Raw genomic sequence first — 19435 nt, 5'->3', positions numbered from 1 at the left:
TATAAAAGAAAAAGGTGTTCCTTCAGCAACCTCTCTGAAACAAAAGAGCTCCATAAATGTGACCAAAAAAGAAAAACTGTAATCAATAAACCATATCAAACAGCATACAGTTCCTCAATAACTACACATAAAAAAAATCTTTCATTCCTACCTTTAGGGTATGTCGATCATCCAACATACAAGTCGCTGCAACTGAACTGTTACTATGGAAACAACTACGTTGAGCTGACATTATAGGAAATTAATCAACATCATCTGACCAATTGGAATTGAGAACACAACAGCACTGTGGTATAAACATGAGGAAAAGATGCTGCCATAGACATCAGGTCTATAGAGTGTCATTCGCCGAAAATAATAAACAAACGATAAGCTAAAGGTCTAGGTTTAAGACACAGTGCACACACTGTGTTTCATTTTTAATAAACTCACACACACACACAGACTCAGTACATTGTGATAACTCAGCTCTGTGCAGCTCTCAGGATGAGGAGGAGGCTGATTCCAGGTCACTTTCTTTAATCCCCCCGGCTTCAGATTCTAATCCTGGTTCGTGATGAAAGACTTGATTAAGGCTCCAGGAGATTAAAGAACAAGGGTTCAGTCCTGGATTCATCACAGCCCGAACGTTTAAGGTCTCATCTCGCAGCCAGATGTCCTCTCATCTTTTTCTGGGTTTTTCTGTCTCACAAAATTCCTAAAGCCTTCTTACTGTATTTATACTTCTACTGTATATTTCACACACACATCTATTTCTATTCTTCTCTCTCTCTCTCTCTCTCTCTCTCTCTCTCAATGTCAGAAGGAAAAATGTCAAAAAAAAGACCACAATATGAATAAAAGATCAAAAAGGAAAGATAAATAAAAAGACAATGTACAAGATCCTTTCACATTTGAGTCTTGTAATGAACCAGTACTAAAGCTCAATAACAAATCAGAAACCAATAATTAAAAAAAACAAAACAACTTAACAGTTGCTATTTATAGTTCATATTTTATATAGAGAGTATTTTTGAAACTGTTTCAGTTCAAAGAGGAAAAACTGACACGAACACGTAAAATATTCATATTAAAAAAAATATATATATATTTTATATCATATCATATATTATATTATAATATATTATATCATATTATATCATATCATTTTATATCATATACCTTATATCATGCTCTTGTTCAGAAAACCCAGATGCTGAATGACAAATGACTCCCTATTGAGAAGGTGTGAAAAAAGTCGTACTGTGTAGTGCATTTCGACCAGTAAATTCAGTCCCCCAGCTAATAAACACTATATTGGAACCTTTATTCCATAACCTTATTTGGAAACTGAATGCCAGTTGTCTTGTATACACCATATAGGGCATATAGTGTACAAGTCCTTTATTTCATTGAGTCCCAAACAGTGTCTTGTTTGACACACAGGACCAAAAAAGTTCCTCATCCTCAAAGTCAGGTTACCTCCTTAATAATTTTCTGCGCTCCCGGTAGATGTGATCAAGTGAAGGTTTGTCAATAGCACCTACTCCAATGACTTCAAATGACATCCCATGATATTTTTTGAATGTATTTACAGCACAAACCTTCAGTGAATTTCACAGCAAACTGTTATTCATCAAACTGTCAAACAGTGGCACTTTGCTCAGTAAAATACCACAAAGTAAAAGTCTATAGCTCCAGACTATCCCCAACTCATGACTGCACTACGTTGGGCCATTATTTGTAATGTATTTCCAGTATTCAGGACTAATGATTGAACCCTAAATGGCTCCCTGGACTACATAGGGTGTAGGAGTTATTATATTAGACCCTATATATTCCGCATGAAAAGGCAAAGAGTTGGACATTTTGTGCAGGGCAGAGAAGAATAAAAGGGATGTATGGGAATGTAACTGTTATGAAAATAACAAATACTTTCTGTGATTGTTGAACTGAAATACGTAACCAACAATTCCCTTTAAGCGAGGGTCTTTTTTTCCATTCCAAAGTTGGTCAAGATTCCTAAGGAACCATTGCAAAGCAGGGCTGTGATCATATATTGTGATGTCTGAAAATCGTATTTATCCGTATCAGTCGTCATGCTCAATACTTGTTGTGCCACTCGCACTGGCCGACACCTGCCTCCTCCACGTCAAGATTTCTGCGTGATTTGTAAACAAACTCGGCGATGGCCACAAACACAGACAGCACAAGCCCAGCGGCGAGGACTATGAAGATGCCGCCAATGTTCTCGACACCGAGAGCGCTCGCCTCCTTGCTGTCCTCCTCCGGACAGCCGTTTCCTCGCCACCACTTTTCCTTCATCATGTGTAGCTTTCCTTCCTCCTGAAGTTGCAAAATTGCAATTGTCACCTTATCGCGGTATGGGGAACCTGCGAAAAACCAAACAAAACCATGTAATAGTGGGTTTTTTAATGGCCATTGTTTTGATAAGCTACTGAAGGTTAATATAATGAAAAAAACATGGTATTAGTGGCTCAGTTAGTTGAAGCTTTGAACTTCTGTATGAAGCTTGAGCAAGACCCTTAATCCTGCACAATTGTCTCCTGACTGTACCATATGTTGTTTTGGATAGAAGAACACATCAGCCAAATGAGCTGATACTAATGACATCTTTAAGATGTCTATCAAAACCCATTTCCTACAGGAAGAAAACTGTGGGTCACATGACATGGTTAGTTTTTAGCAACAAATAATTGAAGGAACCCAAAATGGATGCCATTTTATTCAATTACTAAGTTCCCATTAACCAGACACCTTTTAAGAAACCCAAGGCAAAATAAAATATTTTGTAAATGCCAGTTCTTCTCACCTATTGGGGTTCCCACACCATAGCCCTTGGAGTCAATAAGGCCTCCGATCTGTGTGAGGTTGCAGTTACGCTGGCTGATGTACTCGATGCTGGTGGACTCCATCAGAAGTGCATAGTCGGTGGTTAGCACACGCTGAATTCCCTCACGGTTGTTTTTCACCAGAGCGGTGTTCTTACGGCTGCTCATGAAGGCCCACATCTTCTCATATGTCGAGATCTTCGATTTCTGGGGGACAAAAGGAAAAAAATTAAGTCAATCTAAGTGTCATACAAAATTTGCAACTTTAATAGGAGAAGAGACACCTGCTTTGCCTTCCCACCTTGAAGAAGGTCATTGTGGAACCATCCCTCACAGCTCCATACTCAATCTTGGTTTGTTTGGCGAGATCATCGGCCGAGTCGATGGGTGAGTCCATGCGCTCCACGGTGAGAAATGCAGCAAGATTTGCAGTATATGATGAGATGATGATGAGGGTGAAAAACCACCAGATGCCTCCAACAATCCTAGTGGACAAAGCTTTCGGCATCAGCTCTGAACCTGGGAAGGCAAAAAATGATCACACACACCAGATATAGTATGTTGATTCTATACGGTGCCTATACATTCACCCTGTTAATGGTAGTGGTAGCATAATGGTGAATTCTGAGATGTTCAGAAAATCGATAGAGTGCAACTGATACAATAAAAAGAATAATTGATGGATTTGCATGTCCAATAAGGCCCTACCTTGCTGCATTAAAGCTCCAACGCCAAACCACACACTGTTGATTAGTGTAAAGTTGTTCTCCACAACATCTGAGTCAGGATTGCAGGGATGAGGATTGTACCATTCATAAGGTGTGAACCTACGCACACATGTACATACATCTTTGTCTTACTATGCTTCTGAAGACAGGTCTCAGCTAATCACTAGGGAGTGCCTGGACACCAATAAGTTCTTGAAAGCTGTCCTTACCTGGCGATGACAAAAAGGACACAGCTCACTCCTAAGCAGGCGAGTAGGACATACATCCAGATATCAGGGGAAAGTGGGTTCAGGAAGGAGAAGACACCTGGGTTTGTGCCATTGGGTTTGTGGTACAGGATGGAGATTCCCAGGGTCATGAAGGGTTTGGAGAAATCAATCACCTTCTCTCTGACGTAGGTAATGGTGAGTGGAGCCACAGCTAAATCTGCCACCTGTAGGAAAAAAATGACTGTAAGCAGATTTTTAGAAACATTATGACTGTCATTCATTAACCTCTGCTTTGGTATATATATATATATATATATATACACTACTCACAAAAAGTTAAGGATATTTGGCTTTTGGGTGAAATTTATGGAAATGTAAAAAGTTCACGCTACAGTGATATCATGAAAGTAGAAGCATGCAATGGTGATTTCCTCATCTCAAACAATTTATTGAAACAAAAGTCAACCACAGTGGTGGGTATACCACAACAAAAAATGTCAATGTCTCAATAATTTGTCATGTGCCCTTGATCATCAATTACAGCTTGACAACGACGTCTCATGCTGTTCACAAGTCAACTTATTGTCTGCTGAGGCATGGCATTCCACTCTTCTTGAAGGGTGGCCCTCAGGTCATTGAGGTTCTGGGGTGCAGGGTTACGAGCCTCTACACGGCAACTCAGCTGATCCCATAGGTTTTCTATACCCTTGCAGGTCGTCTAGCACGCAGACCACGCTGATGTAAACGGTTTCGAATGCTCTGACGTGACACTTGGGCCTCTCACCTCCCTTAAATGTGCCTGGAGTTGAGTGGCATTCATCATCCGGTTCCGCAGGGCACTGTTCACAATGAAGCGGTCATCAACGTGGGATGTGGCCAAAGGACGTCCACTTCTATGCCTTTCTGTGACTCTTCCAGTCTCTCTGTATCTCTGTTGCAACCTACTGATGACAGACTGTGACACTCTAAGCTCAGTGGCCACTTCCCTCTGAGAACATCGATTCATGGATCAAACACCAGTTGTGAATTTTGCTGTTAAGCACCTTGTTAGAGAACAGCAAGTTATGCAAAAAGTACTGAAACACTGAACAGTTGGACATTCAAAAGTGTAGAGAAGGTCAAATTAAGTTCACCTGTAAAGGTTATAGTGCATTTTAGGTGCATCCTAAAATTTCACCTGAAAGCCAAATATCCTTAACTTTTTGTGAGTAGTGTATATTGAAGAGATGCAACAAGACATCATCAAACATCATCAGTTAGCAAACTGTATGCAAATCCATGATGAATACAATTAACAGACAGATGTTAGCTAGCTATCCAAATGAACGGCTAGCATCTAGAACAAATTATCTCGTCAACTGCCGCATATCTCATCAACTGGGACATTCCAACATGACTGATTCTTTTAAATGACACCACAGCAAGTTAGCATAAACGGCAAACTAAGTTATAGCAAGGATATAGCACATGATCATTGTGATTATAATTATCCATCCAGATCCACTAATACATACCAAACCATCACAACAGTATCACAATTTATTTTCACACTATATACAGTTCCTGTTTCATTCCATTTGTATACGTACTCTATTATTATGTATGTATTATGTGAAACATACGTGATCGATGAGCTCTCGAACCATGCCATTCCACTCCCCTTTATCATTCTGGGCACCATATTTCCCATCTGAGACAAGTTTGACCTCATAGGAAAATCCCAGGATGTTAGAGAGCTCCTTCAGCAGGTCTAAGCAGTAACCCTCAAAACGGTCGTTCCCATACAGTGGCTTGTCCGATTTCTTGTACATCACGTATGGGTTTTCCTACCAGAAAAATGCATTCTGTGAACAATTGAACCAGGGCTATGATGTTATTGGCTGTCCCATCCCTTCTGTCCTTCACTATAAAGAAGACCTCTGAGTAGAAGAAGGGATTTAGAGCTCCATTGCCCAAATTCTCAAATGTTGTTTACTGGTCTGGTTTTCTGCTCTGGCAATGACATTCCAACAATGATTGTTTACACTGTTGTTGCTCCTGCAATTTGAAGCTATCTTTCAAATGTTTCATTGCTTCTTGTTTTTATGAGGTGCACTTCCACTGCATTCCACATTTCTAGCTATAGAGCAGGTACTGTTCTCTGGAACACATATGTCTGGGGTTGTCTGGTGCAGTACACCTGAGACACATTTTCAGGAAGTCAAGAACATTAGGTTAGTTTTTACTAAAAGAACCCGGGCCAGTTATAACAACTAAGCAATAATTTTAGCTCTAGAGAGGTTCTCTGGAATAGGTATGGAAGTTCCTGGAAGTTCTACTACCTTTGGAATAAACAAAAAACATTATGAAGTGGTGAGGAGCTTTAGGCTACTTTCCACCAGAGGAGCCAGGACCAATTTTAGATCCTTAGCTTTAGTTCTTGCTATAGATCAGATACTGTTCTTTGGAACAGATACAACTGAGACTTTCCTAAGGGGCATTGTCACTGCTTTTATAAAAACAAGGAGTTTTCAGGAGTTAAAGAATATCAAGTTTGATGGAAAAGTGCCTATAGTTGTCATGTTGTTGTCTTGTGGTTGTCACCTCAGCCTGTCAAATATATATGGATTACAACTATTACAACAATTATCTTCCTTCAGTAGTACAAGTGTCCTTAAGGTCTAGTTTTATGTACTGTACCCTTGATGGCGCCAACCCAGTAAAACCTAATAACACCAGCTTAGCACAACAGAATAAGCAGTTCTTAAAATAGCTAGAATATCTCTTAAAACAGTCTCCTGACAGTCTTTACCAGAATAGTCGTGACGATCAGAGTCCGGTTGGCCATGGAGTCTGTAACGTTACCCGTCTTGTCTTTGCTGTCTGTCAGGTTAAGACCTGTGTTAGAGTTCCACACCCCAATCTGATAAAAGGTGAATCAGAAGGCATTATTTCTTCATCAGATGATTTAATCTATCTATAAGTAGACTGTACAACCTGCAATATGCTGAAGCAGGCAAAATATTAGGAAAGACACAAAAAATAGTGGGGTTATTGTGGAAAGAAACAAGGGAAATAAAAATGTTTCAATAAAATCTAGCCCTCCTAAATAAAAACTAGCCTTCCTAAATCAATTAATCCACAAGTAAATGATCTGTGTATGCTACTCATGTGACCTTGATATAATATAAACATAGTTATCTACAAGTGCTAAGTTTGCCCCTCATCCATTTTTTTTGTCAAGGCACAATTCCTGCAGTCATACGTAGCTCGCTAGCTAATCTGTTCACTTCCACTTTCTTTAAATAGTTTAATCATCTGTATCTTTTTTGTACATACTGACCCATGTAAATTTAGACTTCTAGATGTGACACTATGGTATAGTTAAGATGTTTGTGCCAAGTTAAAAACTATACTGTCTTTGCAACATAATTTATCAAGTGGTTCCAGCTAGCTAGTTAAGTGCTAAAAGGCCACTGTCACACACTGTCAAACTAACGTACTGCTGCACAGACCCCTAGTGGTTCTGATCGATTCCGAGTAGCCAGATTTGGGGATTAGAAACAGAAGGAAGGGTAAAGGGCTGGAGAGGAAGAAGGAAATTCATCCTTTGAAAACAAACCTTCTTCCACACTTTATGAAAGCGCCCAGCATCCGACTTGTGAAAAGTCAGAGAAAGAACAAAGAAATTCTGATAAATAACCAACAACCTAATAAGTTAATTAATGTAACAATGGTAAAACAAATATGACTTACTTGCTTGATAATCACAATCTAATAGTGTGTGTGTGTGTGTGTGTGTGTGTACCTTTTCCATGCCGTCTTCTTTCAGGCTGATGATATCAAGGTCAAAATCTTTCCTCAGTCCGTCTGTCCTGTTCAGGACAATCTGTCCAGTTAATCCGCTCCACTGAGACTGATGAGGAAAACAGGACACAATGAAAAGACTGATGGACATAAATGCATCCCATTAAAGTTCCTCTAGAACTGAAAGCACACACACATTGATGCTCTATGAAGACATTTGACTACACTTCAGTGATGTTAATAATACACAGTACCTGAAGGATCTCTTCAAAACGGAACTGACTGACTTCATGGAATTCTGGAAAAACTGACCAAACTGCATTCTGGGAAATTTGTAGTGATTCCTTTCTCTCTATATTATGCTGCACTGTAAATCCAATTTAATCCTCTGTCTCCATACAGTATTTACAGTTTGTACTGTATGTACAGACACACACAGTTTTGCTCTCTTGGACTCCTGGATAAAGATGTCTCTGGCATCTGGATTTGAACTTGCGATCTCTCTCTTTTCTGTTGCAAAAGTCAAGACTCCCTGTTACATCTTTAGTAATGCAGCACCATGAAAGAGCAAACACACATAAAGGAGTGCACTAACTGCCTGTTCGGTATGCAAGGCACTTGCAATTCATTACTTTCACTTTGATCAACAGGAGATCTACCCAGAGACCAGGACCAATAATAGAGCAGAATAAAGTTCTGTGGTCATTTAGGACTGGGGTAGAAGTGTGCTTTCAGACTGGGATTCCAACAAAAAGAGTCAAGAATGTTTTAATCCCAAACAGGTAATCAGAAATGAATATAAGAGGACAAGCAGAGACAGTGTTTAGCCAGTGTGACCAACTATTCCCCTTTTCCCAGGACCTCTCATTATTCCTGTCCAAGAGAATCATTTTCATTATTTATAATAATGAATTCCTTTGACTTGCACCGAAGCTACCACTCACCTCTTTAAACGTGCCGATGAAGCGCGAGCCAAAGCGCCACGGTTTGTGTCTGTGGCATTGCAGCGAGCTGACGGTTATCTGTGATGCTCGCTGTGCTGCTGCTGCCACCATGAACACAGCGTCGTACATCAGAGCCGCTTCAGTCTGGCGGAGAAAAAATACTCGCTTGTTTTCATCATGCATCATGAAAGGTTTGTTAAAGGGCCAAGTGGAAACAGGACAACATTGAGGTACCACACACACTTAAACAGACCCACTGTGTATGTATTTGGAAGGGTGCGTTAAGCAGAGTATCAAACATTTAAGTGTATATGTTCATGTTTATGTATAGTATGTGGTGTGTTAATGATCAACATTTCATATCGATTCAATTAGTATAGCCTTATGTGTGAAAACTTGACTGTTATCCAATAGAAAGTGATGAAGTCTCTAAAATAGTGGTCATGGAACACGTGATGATTTCTCACCGTCATTATGCCCTCCATTATGCCGGTGTCGAGCTTGGGTGGACCCTGAATTCTCTCCATGGACCATTTCCCCAGTACTGATGCAACCTGGGGGTCATCTACATTCAGAAGGCGGAAACCTGTCATGTTCACACCACTGTAGCGGTACGGCTCCAGATCCAGAGCATACAGATCCTACAACCGAAGAAACCTTATCAGAGTCACACTCTCCAATACAAACAGAAACATTACAAGAATGAAGGCTACATTTAGCCGAATAAAGGGTGGCAACCAAATAAGGAGGGAATGTACCTAGCTAAGAAGAAGGTAAGTAAATAGCTTGTTATGCTAGTTGTAACACTTGTTTTGTTCTAGAAGGTGTCTAGTCATGATGAAGTACTGAGAATGAATCCCAAATAAGACATGGGCCAAGATCGAGCTACAGATAAAATTGTGCCCAGTTTTGAGAGAATTTAACAATGTTCATTGAAGATATTGTGTAATCGAACCTTAGGCAATGTGACTTACCAGAGTTGTGAAGAAGAAATGGTAGTACTCAGTCATCATACCCATAGAAAGCAACTGTGGAGAAATACATATTCATATATCCTGCATACCATTGTTCACAGAAGCCTGATATTTTCTGAGCATGTTACCCGTGCTGAACTCAGGAGAGTGTTGGCGTGTATTACCTGTTTTAAAACATCAGCTGTGGTCTGGTATGAACAGTCGAAGATGACGCAGAACTCTTTACCCTTCTTCATCTCTTTGAGAAGCGGCCGAGCGTCTCTGTTCCCCACAGGCAGCTGGCGGATCTTAATCTTAATGCTGTAACGGGATGGAGCTTTGATCAGCTCCTGCAGACGAATCAAACCTTCAAAACAAATAAGCAGACACAGTAAGGTGTTTACCTTACACAACCTTCCGCAATGTCTTTGCTTTCCTGTTCGATTCTTCCTTCAGCTCAATACTAGGGACACCCCTAATTAGTGCTCTCATCAGGGTGTAGGTTAATCTGTCTGTCTCTTGTTGTTTTTGAATCTCAATCAGTGCATATTCTGTATTTTTGTATTTCATTTGAATGGCCTTATTTCCTTATTCTGGTCAAATTTGAGGTACAGGCATTGCAGGTGTCCTTCTCAGTATAGATTATCTCAGTTTATTAGGTGGACAGAGATTTTGCTGGACATTTTGACCCAAATTGGTGAGTAGGCTCCTACTAACTATTACATCTGTTCAAACTGATGCTTATGCTACATCACAGACTGTGTGACACTACATTAACTCCCCTCCTCTGCATGCAGATGACCACTATTGTTACTGTCCTTTTGATTGAAAAGGAGAGAGTATAGCACTATCCCTTCCACCCAGAGAGCATGATGCTCTACAACCCCCAGACATGGACGTCTGTGGCATTGTCAGGATTTTTAACTTGAGAACTCACGATGATAGAATGAGAAAACTTTGGAAACTTTGGAAGCTTTTGTCTGCATGACAGCTGTCTTCTAATGTTTTTATTTTGTTCAGATTTTGCATCACATTTGCCCTTGTCAGAGATGTCAGCCCCATAATTCTGTTTATCTCAAGTGCGTGCATAAAAGCCAATCCCACTGCTTTCCACAGAAAGTCCTGTTAGCTTCCATAGAAAGCTTGACGGATTATGATAACTCCCATAAAACATTTGACCAATCTCGTCTGCTGTTACACAAAGTTTGTCCATTTCAGTCCTATTATCAAAGAAAGTTTGATCATTGCTATCTGCTCTCACAGGAAGTTTGATAAGTCTTACCCACTGTCAGAAAGTTGTATCAATCAGTCTCATCTGCTAATTCAGAATTTTTGACCAATCAGACCCCCTGCAGAAAGTCTGACTGACCGCCCCCACTCCCACAAAAGTGTCATTTATAGCTTCTATCACTGACAAACCTCTCTTACCTGTTGCATCTTCATACACTACGGTGACACTCTTCCATTTGTAGAAGTGAACAATGTCGAGCACAGCCCGGCTAATGGAGGCATAGTCTGGGTGCAGGTTGACGTAGAAGCTGTCCCTGTTGTCCATAGATGGATGTTTCCATCGTGTCTGTATGTGAGGAACCTCCAGCGCATTACAGATGGATTGCACTGCACTAACTGAGGAGCTGTGGGAGGGGCCAAAGACTGCAGCCACACCCAGTGACAGCTGATCACATGCTGAATTGAGAAGTACATGAAAGAAGCGTTAGAGTGATGTGAAAGTGCTATTATGAGCGTGGATGAACGGTATAATAAATATTGTTGTTCCAAAGCTCCGAATTACCTCTCCTTGAGGCTTCAAAGCTGTCAAACATGTTGATGCGCTGGATGTCATAGGTGAGCGTTGTATTGGGCATTAATGTCCTGTTTCGGTTGATGCTGGTCACTGCAAATTTAAAGGCTAGCTCCTCCACGCTGACTGGCTCATTCTCCAGTGTCTCAAAAATACCACCTGCACACACAAACACAACATTATGGATAGCAACAGATAATGGATATATTACATCTGGATAATTCCAATATTAATATATATTTCTATGACGCTTAGTGTAATTTATTGTGGATTGTCCCGCTTTCCTTCCTTTTGCTAATTCCTGGTACACCAATTCCACAACAAGCAATGTAAGTAATATCAAATGTGCAGAAAGCTCTATTGTTATTCAAACACACATATCCTTCTCATTAGGAAGTTACTCAGCACCCAGTATTTTGTATCCTTTACACATCCCTCAAATTTTATTAAGCTGCTATCTGGATTTTCTGAAACATACAGTTGTGTCATCAGCATAGCAGTGGAAGCTAACACCATGTATACCATGATTGTAACCAGACATAACATATCCAAGGAAAAACACAGTCGCCCTAGAACAGAGCCTTGTGGAACACCAGTGGAGACACAAGTCACCATTAATAATAACAAACTGCTCAGACCTATACTATCTGAGCCACTTCAAATCAAAGGCCACACAGAAGGTAACTTACTACTTTAACCAGTGATGTCTTAGTACTGTGGTGAGGATTATACCCCAATTGAAAGTTTTCATGTATATGATTCCTGAGTCCATTGGATGAGGAACAACATCTTGGATCTTAAAGATACAGGAGAGGTTTAACATTGGCCTACAGTGTGACAGATGACAAGGGCAAGGTAATTTTTTTTAACCATTTTTGTTTGGATGTTTTGGAGGGGTCTGTTATTTTAAATGAATTGAATTAGTTTAAGAAAATGTCTAGGTGCGGAATCTATTACATAGGGAATGATTTTAATATAAGCGAAATTAACTTTTGCACTGGTTGAAAATAGCATCATTAAATCCCCAGTGGGTGTAATGTGAAGATGCTGTACACACTGGACACAAAACCGTTTTTCTGTTACAGTCACAGCCATCACAATGGTATCAGTGCTATATAGAAAACTGTCAAAGATTATAGCGCTTCCTGGACCCAGAAAATCTAAAGGAGCATTAATCCAGCCACAGTTTTCTTTACAAGATTGTCAGAAACACTTATGCCGAGTGACTTTTAAAGCATGAAGGTGAACTTACATTATCGAATACATTACATAAAATGCAATCTTCTTTAGAAATATTGTTGTAATCACTGAAAGCTGGCTGGCTATAACCACAGATTAACATGAAAAATTACAAACATCACCCATTTGGTGATTAGTAATCATATCCTGTAGCCTGATGCTGACACGGACATTTTTTCTTTTATTAACTTTTATCACCACAGACACCAGAAATCACTTTTGCTTTTTATTGAGCAAGCAGAAATGAAACACTTAAAATGTCTAGAAAGCTACACACTTCCTCTTGGGAGTTACCAAGCAATTTCCTTTTTTTATTGTAAAAAGGATATGACTAAACTAAATATTGCTAAATGACTACAAATCACTTCAGCTTTTTGCATGATGATTGTTGCTGTCGATGATCAGTTATGAAAATGATGTAAAATAGTAAATCAGCACAGATATACTGTATGGAATGTGTGTGTGTATGTATGTGTGTGTGTGTATGTAGTCTATTTGTAAAACAGTATTCACAGCCATGGGGAGGTGCATGTAAAGGACTAGAGGACAATCACTGCACTGTTCAGTCCCTGCATTCACACAGGACTCTAAAAGCCTGCCCAGAGCCAAACACACACACACGCACACACCTCCATACACAGTCCTGCAGTCAATCTGAAAAAGAATGACATATTTACATTAGTATCTGACAGATGAGATGGTGCTGTTTAGGTTTATGCGGTTTAGGTCTCTATGAAAATTTATGTCCTTGGATTGCTTTGGATTGCATTATTGTTCATTATTATGATTTGTGAAACGTAGCCGGTCTTTGGAAAAGCATTGTATTCGATGAGATTAGATTTTTTATTGAAATTCTTAGGTCTAATGGTTTTATATCGCCATACTTAATGTGTAACACATACATAAAAAGCAGCAACATGCTGCATTAGCACTAGCACAGGGCTATTCCATGATGGCTACTTTCCAGCTGTTCTCTCTATGGGAAATTTTCTGAAAGTGGTTCATGCTCTGTCTGATAAAGCCGCTTTGTGTATTCTTTCATTACAGACTCATTCATGGGAACATATGGCAAACATTAGCACGTACACTCACTGTCCACTCATGAAATTATCCAAACCGTGTGACACCAGTGAAAACAGAATGGTGCGAAAAACCAAAAACATCAAGTAGATGGATATGCAGGCCTCGGTGATGAGAGAAGTCGAATGCCAGACTGCTACATACTAAGGCTACAGTAAGTCAAATAACCACTCGTTGCAACTGTGGTAAGAAGAACAGCATATCAGAATGCACCACACATCAAACCTTGTGGCAGATGTGCTACAGAAGCAGAATATGACACTCCAGGGTACACTCCTGTCTCCCAACAACAGGGATCTGAGGTTACAGTATAAACAGACTCAAATTTTCCAATCACCAGGTGATCAGATTCGGTGACTGCTTTTGTAATCAGTGTTTTTTATTCCATACTCGTTATTATTATGTTTTCGTGAAACATTGTATTTGTCTGAAGCAGCAAGTGCAATGTAATAACACAACACTGCAACATATGGGCCAGATTATATTTTCTCCCCAGATGAATAAAACGATGAAGATTATGCCAACACAGAGAAAGAGATAAAAAGAGGATTGAGTCGGATTAAAACACGGTTAGATTACAGTGTGTTTCTTAAATCTCATTCTTCTGGGTTTCGGTCTCAATAAACCGTGTTAGATTTATTGAGTCACACAGTTTGGCCTACATCAGACTAAGATTCAGGATTAGACCTCACTTTTACATATCTTCATTTGCCAGAGGCTTTTATCTAAAGCATTTTAGCAAGCGTGCCAGAATCCAATCCAAGTGCTCTTTTTCTTCCAGTATAGTCAGTGTGTTTGGTATGTAAATATTTGGTGTTCTTCAATGCTGCACTCGGAACTAACAGGGAATGTCCAAAAGTAGCAGGTTACAGTAAAGAAAAATGTGATCTCAGTTATCCAAGAGCCAGGGTTATGATACATGGTGAAGTTTTCTTCATGTTTAAATATTGTATTAGATACTACATTAGCAATTCTGTGTGTTTCTCTAATCAATGAAATGGTTTAAGACATTTACAGAAACATTTGGGGTGAAATGTGGCTCAAAATCAGTCACTCAAACTCAGTCTTTTGCACACTTTTTTGTCAACATTTACAATCTGATTGGCTCTCTGCTAGTGATGACTGGTAGTGATATAACATGTTACATCTTCAGTAAGGTGATTTGTCCTGGTCAGGGTAGCAGTGAATCCGGAGCCTTACCTAAATACCCTTCATACAAGTACAGAACATGCAAAATACCCCCCAAGCTCTGGAGGATCAAGCCGGTGACCCTGGAGCTGTGAGGCAGCAATGCAACATGCTGTACCACTGAGCCACTCTGACTCTTTCTGTCATAGACAGAAGACATCGATCCAGACCAGGCAGACCAGAACAAAATAATCATACTGATTTTATTAGTTTGTTTGGGGTCATTGAAATTTTCCAGGCCATCCTTCTGAGGCACATTGTGTTTGGGGTCAGTAAACTAGCCATTTCAACAGTGTGATGGGATTGTATGTGTATTGAGGGTTTTAACCAATTTTCAGAATGATAAGGTCTATCTAAGCTCGAATTCTTGTATTTTTAACAGTATAATATCAATATCATTCATTCATGCGCTTTATCCTGTTTTGGGGATCAGGAGTATATCATGGGAACTATGGGTGCGAGGCAGGAATACATTCTGGATGGCACCGCAAATTTAAATGCCCAGTCACATCGAGAGGGCAGTTTAGAATACCGCTCGACCTACTGGGATGTTTTGGGGAGGTTGTGAGAAACCAGAGAACCCAGAATAAACCCACACGCACACCGGATGAGCTTGCACGTGAACTCTGAAATCTGCATTAGTTCTATATTAACAATAAAAAGTTTGTGTTTGCATTAAAAGCTGTAGTAAAGTTAATCAAGCCTGATACGTACCGATGCGCAAAACATTCTGCTGCGCGCTCGCGAGGACGCACAGCATCAGCAGCAGCGACAACGACGAAGGAAGTCGTTTCTTTTTCGCCATGGCGCGCGCGCACGGAGCTTGCCTCAAGCATGGATAATTCTCCTCCTGCTCTTTTTATTACTTCTTCTTCTTCTTCTTCTTCCTCTTCTTTTTCTTCTTCTTGCGGTCAGTTCATTTTTTGCCTGTCAGACCTCTGATCCCGACCGATTCCCGGTGCGCACGCGTCACGCGATCTGTGCACGAGACTAAAAAAAAGTTCAAGCTCGGAGAAGCGATGGGGAAACTAGTTGTGTGTGTGTGTGTGTGTGTGTGTGTTGACCAATCGGATAAAAGTGAAGGCGGGGCTTCAGTGAAACAGATGCGTTCCTGTTGTAATGTTTTCAAACATGAGTAGCAACAATTTGGGGACATCTTCATCCTGATCACCAGTGGATGTGGAGATTATCCAGGGAACACTGGGTGTGAGGTGGGAATACACCCTGGATGGGACACCAAGCCTTTGAAGGGCATCAAACTAGTAAACTATGTTGGTTAAATAAGTGTGAATAAAATTACTGTGAATCTAGAAAGACTAATTTACTGTTCAAACAAGCAGTCTAATAGCAAATACATACAAAAATCCTGTATGCTTAAGCATCAATGCAAATTAAGGACGCTTTAATAATTAAAAATAATGTACTTTCAATTTATAATTTTTCAAACTATTTTACTTTCAGATTGAATATCACAGTGTGACTGAAAGAAAGATAAAAAGAATAAGAGGACTTCCTGTCGAGAATATGACATGTGCATAACATATTCCAAACACTGGAATATTTCTGGGAGCAGGATTGAGTGAAACGAAAAAGGACGACTTGTAGAAAACAGGAGTTGAATTCACACAATCACAGCTTTTTGAGTATTTTAATGCTTATCTTAACTCTTAATTTACATACATATTGGTAGATCATATCACTATAATGAAAGAATCTCAGTACTTTTCCTCTTATATAATATACACACTGCAGTAATTAAAAAATGCATTGTCCTGCATTCATCAACACAATGTCCTACAATGACATGAATTCAAAGAAATGTTTTGTCTAAAAACAAAAAAAATCCTTTGATGAATGAAGAAAACAAATACAATTAACATCAACAGCTAGAAAACATTATTATCACTGTATTATCACTGGTTATTGTCAAGTATCTGGTGTGTGTAGAAAGAACTGTTGGTGTGCATAGTAAAAAAAGATGTGCTGGATCAAGTGCTAATGTATAAGATGCTGAACATTGAGAGTGGAAGCCATATCGTTAAATTTGCAGTGATTCATGTGATAATTACAGTGAAGGAAACAAAGGAATGTTTAGTGCCTCCTTTAAAAAAAACTAGAGATAGAAAATATGGACTGAAAAAAAGAAACAATTTTTTTTTAGCTTGCTGTCCTTGTTGTTATTATCACATTAATCCCTGCAAATTAAATAATAGACAATATTAAAAATCTTCATCTCTGACACCTCTGTTCTAACCTCTGGATGATCATTTCTCTGAAAAATCGCAGAAATTTAACTTGAGCAGCTTCATAAAACTGACTCTTTATATGAGAAACTTTGGACTGAAGTCAAAGACTCTGTATATGTCCCAGAGATTATAGATTGATTCACTGATTTTTTTTTTTTAATTAATGTTTGTTACCTAATAAATTTAAAGTCTTAGTGGTATGTTTTACAGAGTTATTTCTAAAGAATGTGTACTGTGGTAAAAGTTTATGTTTATATATATATTCCTGAGCTTGAGTGTGTACTGGAGAGCTGGTGTGATCCAGCATTCATTTGTCTGTACATTGGTTGAAAAGGTACAGTGGGCTGTACGGCAGTGCCAAAGCTCCCATCATACCCTGCAGCAGGAGGTGCGGAATGAAGACTCGGGTGGGTAGAGACCGTGCCTGAACGGAGAGGATTTATTGGTATGGTGATTATCCCTGAGTCGTGTGAGCTGTACAGAGATGGATGATGTTGAACAGGCACCATGTTAGCAGGATAAACCACAGGAACATTGTAAAGTGGACCTTGTCCACCAGAGGGCGCTGCAGGGACGTTGAATGCCAACGGAGACGGCTGCTGAGAAGAAAAGCTGTGGTGACTCAGAAGCAGAGGCTGGTGGGAAATTGAGCTGATTGAGCTTGGGGTTGGAGCAAGGGGTTGGAAATGTGATGTCTTTAATCTATTAGGAGCGTAAACAGACTGATAAAGTGGATTGTTGTTTGATTGGTAGCTCCGGCATGCGAGGAAAACAACACCAGAGGCACAGAGGATGAATGCAGTGACCCAGCCAATGTAAAGAGCTTCACCAAGTTCCCTGCGTTGAGCATCGAGTACCAGTGGGTTGTAAAAGTCCCGGATGATGGTATGAGCTGTCCAGGATACAGGAATGAGGACACAAATGGCAGCCATGATCTCCATTGAACCAGCAACTGCAATAATCAAAGATTTAATCCGTGGTTGTTCAGAAAAGCAGGAAATGCTACGCAAGCCTGGCATGGATGCCACCAATCCCAGAAAGCTCAATGCAACCGAGCAACACATCAGACCTCGAGCAGCCTGGAGCTCAGGCGGCAGGTAAAGCAGTGAGTCGTACACTTTGCACTGCATGCGGATGTTGGCCTGGCGGTAACAGTTCATCCACAGACCTTCCCAGCGCGTCTCCATGACGATGATGTTCTCCTGGATGAAAGCTGTCACCTTCCACATGGGAAGACCGGTGACAGCTGAAGCCCCGATCAGACCCACGACGCCCAGGCAAAAGCCAATGAGCTCACACGCACCCTCAACCATTGTTTGTACACACTCTCACCTCACCAATATCAAAAGATCACACTGTCCAGAAACCAGTGGTCACCCAAGGTCTAGTAAATTTCCTGATTAGCAGGCAGTGAACTTACACAGGTGCTGACCAATGCTGCCTGTATGTGAGTTCAGGCAGAACGTCACTCCCTCAACTCGAGAAATATTGCAAGGCAAGTTTCAGAGCGTATAAACAGTCAAGTAATCTATTACCTGAATACTTAAAAATCCAGTAATTTCCAGTTCTTGCTTTTGAAACAAACTTCACGAGAACCATATATCCCTCCTGAGGAGAAACCAGAACAGGTAACCCTTCTGAAATTATTCTGAGGCGCCTTCCTGTTGGTTCCGAAGAAGGTGGTGTGCTTCTAGTTTTGTTCTCTTACATGTTCTCCCCACATTAAACAGTCTTCTTCATACCCATTACAGTTGAACGGAGCAAGTGGGCCAGTCTGATGAATGCAAAGTTTACCCCCTCTCTCTCTCTCTCTCTCTCTCTCTCTCTCTCTCTGTTTTGGGAAGCATTTGCCCCTTCGTGATTGGTTTAGGATGATGAGGGTTCTTGCTGACTGCATGTTTGTTGTGTTTTTACACATGTGGGTTATGTATATAATAATCTCACTTCAAAAAAGTAAAAGTGACATTCTACACACACGTTCTTGGACACACACCAGACACACGTCTACTGGTATATACTGTACATTGTCATTGTGTACCAGATGTACTCATATTTCCCTCTAGAGGGAAGAAGTGTGTGTTTGACAAACATGTGTACTACATTCTTTAAGTGCATAAGACCTCAGGGGAAGAAATAAATTCAGTCTTGGGTTATAATAAGTGCCAAGACCTCAGGGGAAGAAATAAATCCAGTCTTGGGTTATAATAAACTCTTTTAAATTTCAAATGTAGTTGAAGGTCAAGGTAACCATGGCGATATTATTTCATTGTAAGTCAAACGTAACAATGACGATATTGTTTTAATGGAAGGTGAGTGTAACCATGGTGATATTGTTTTAATGTAAGTAAAATTTAGCCCTGGTAATATTATTTTAATGTAAGTTATGCATAATCAGGCAATATTATTTTAATGTAAGTCTGGCTGATTTTA

The 19435-nt window shown here is 40.0% G+C and overlaps 2 protein-coding genes across 3 annotated transcripts; both read right to left on the bottom strand.

Moving 5' to 3' along the window:
• Positions 1-382: 382 nt before the first annotated feature.
• Positions 383-15808, bottom strand: grik1b (glutamate receptor, ionotropic, kainate 1b). Of its 2 annotated transcripts, XM_058412990.1 has the most exons (16): positions 15474-15808; positions 11244-11411; positions 10880-11137; positions 9637-9818; positions 9473-9526; positions 8966-9139; positions 8499-8642; positions 7556-7663; positions 7370-7405; positions 6560-6670; positions 5391-5594; positions 3769-3992; positions 3540-3658; positions 3133-3350; positions 2813-3038; positions 383-2372 (listed from the first exon to the last, which is right to left on the bottom strand). In XM_058412990.1, exons 1-16 carry the CDS (start codon positions 15562-15564, stop codon positions 2083-2085), a joined length of 2607 nt encoding a protein of 868 aa, XP_058268973.1. In that variant the 5' UTR covers positions 15565-15808; the 3' UTR covers positions 383-2082. The 2 variants fall into 2 exon arrangements, with proteins under 2 accessions (XP_058268973.1, XP_058268974.1); XM_058412991.1 differs by lacking the exon at positions 7370-7405 and having other exon boundaries at positions 15474-15807.
• Positions 15809-16393: 585 nt separating this feature from the next.
• LOC131367649 (claudin-8-like) lies at positions 16394-18815 on the bottom strand. The gene has a single exon (XM_058413076.1). The coding sequence runs from the start codon at positions 18316-18318 to the stop codon at positions 17257-17259; it is 1062 nt and encodes a 353-aa protein (XP_058269059.1). The 5' UTR covers positions 18319-18815; the 3' UTR covers positions 16394-17256.
• Positions 18816-19435: the final 620 nt, after the last annotated feature.

Source organism: Hemibagrus wyckioides, linkage group LG17 (genome assembly GCF_019097595.1).
Source record: "Hemibagrus wyckioides isolate EC202008001 linkage group LG17, SWU_Hwy_1.0, whole genome shotgun sequence".
NCBI classification, from domain to species: Eukaryota; Metazoa; Chordata; class Actinopteri; order Siluriformes; family Bagridae; genus Hemibagrus; species Hemibagrus wyckioides.
The sequence above is the reverse complement of the archived record's forward strand: the minus strand, read 5'-3'. Positions and strand labels throughout refer to the sequence as shown.

Bases quoted from the DNA above. Each gene is read 5' to 3' on its own strand.
- grik1b (XM_058412990.1), bottom strand. From the start codon at position 15,564: ATGGCGAAAAAGAAACGACTTCCTTCGTCGTTGTCGCTGCTGCTGATG. The intron at 9,527-9,636 runs GTAATACACGCC...ATTTCTCCACAG, and splicing joins CAGCTGATGTTTTAAAACAG to TTGCTTTCTATGGGTATGAT. The intron at 7,664-8,498 runs GTGAGTGGTAGC...TTTCCTCATCAG, and splicing joins TCATCGGCACGTTTAAAGAG to TCTCAGTGGAGCGGATTAAC.
- LOC131367649 (XM_058413076.1), bottom strand. From the start codon at position 18,318: ATGGTTGAGGGTGCGTGTGAGCTCATTGGCTTTTGCCTGGGCGTCGTG.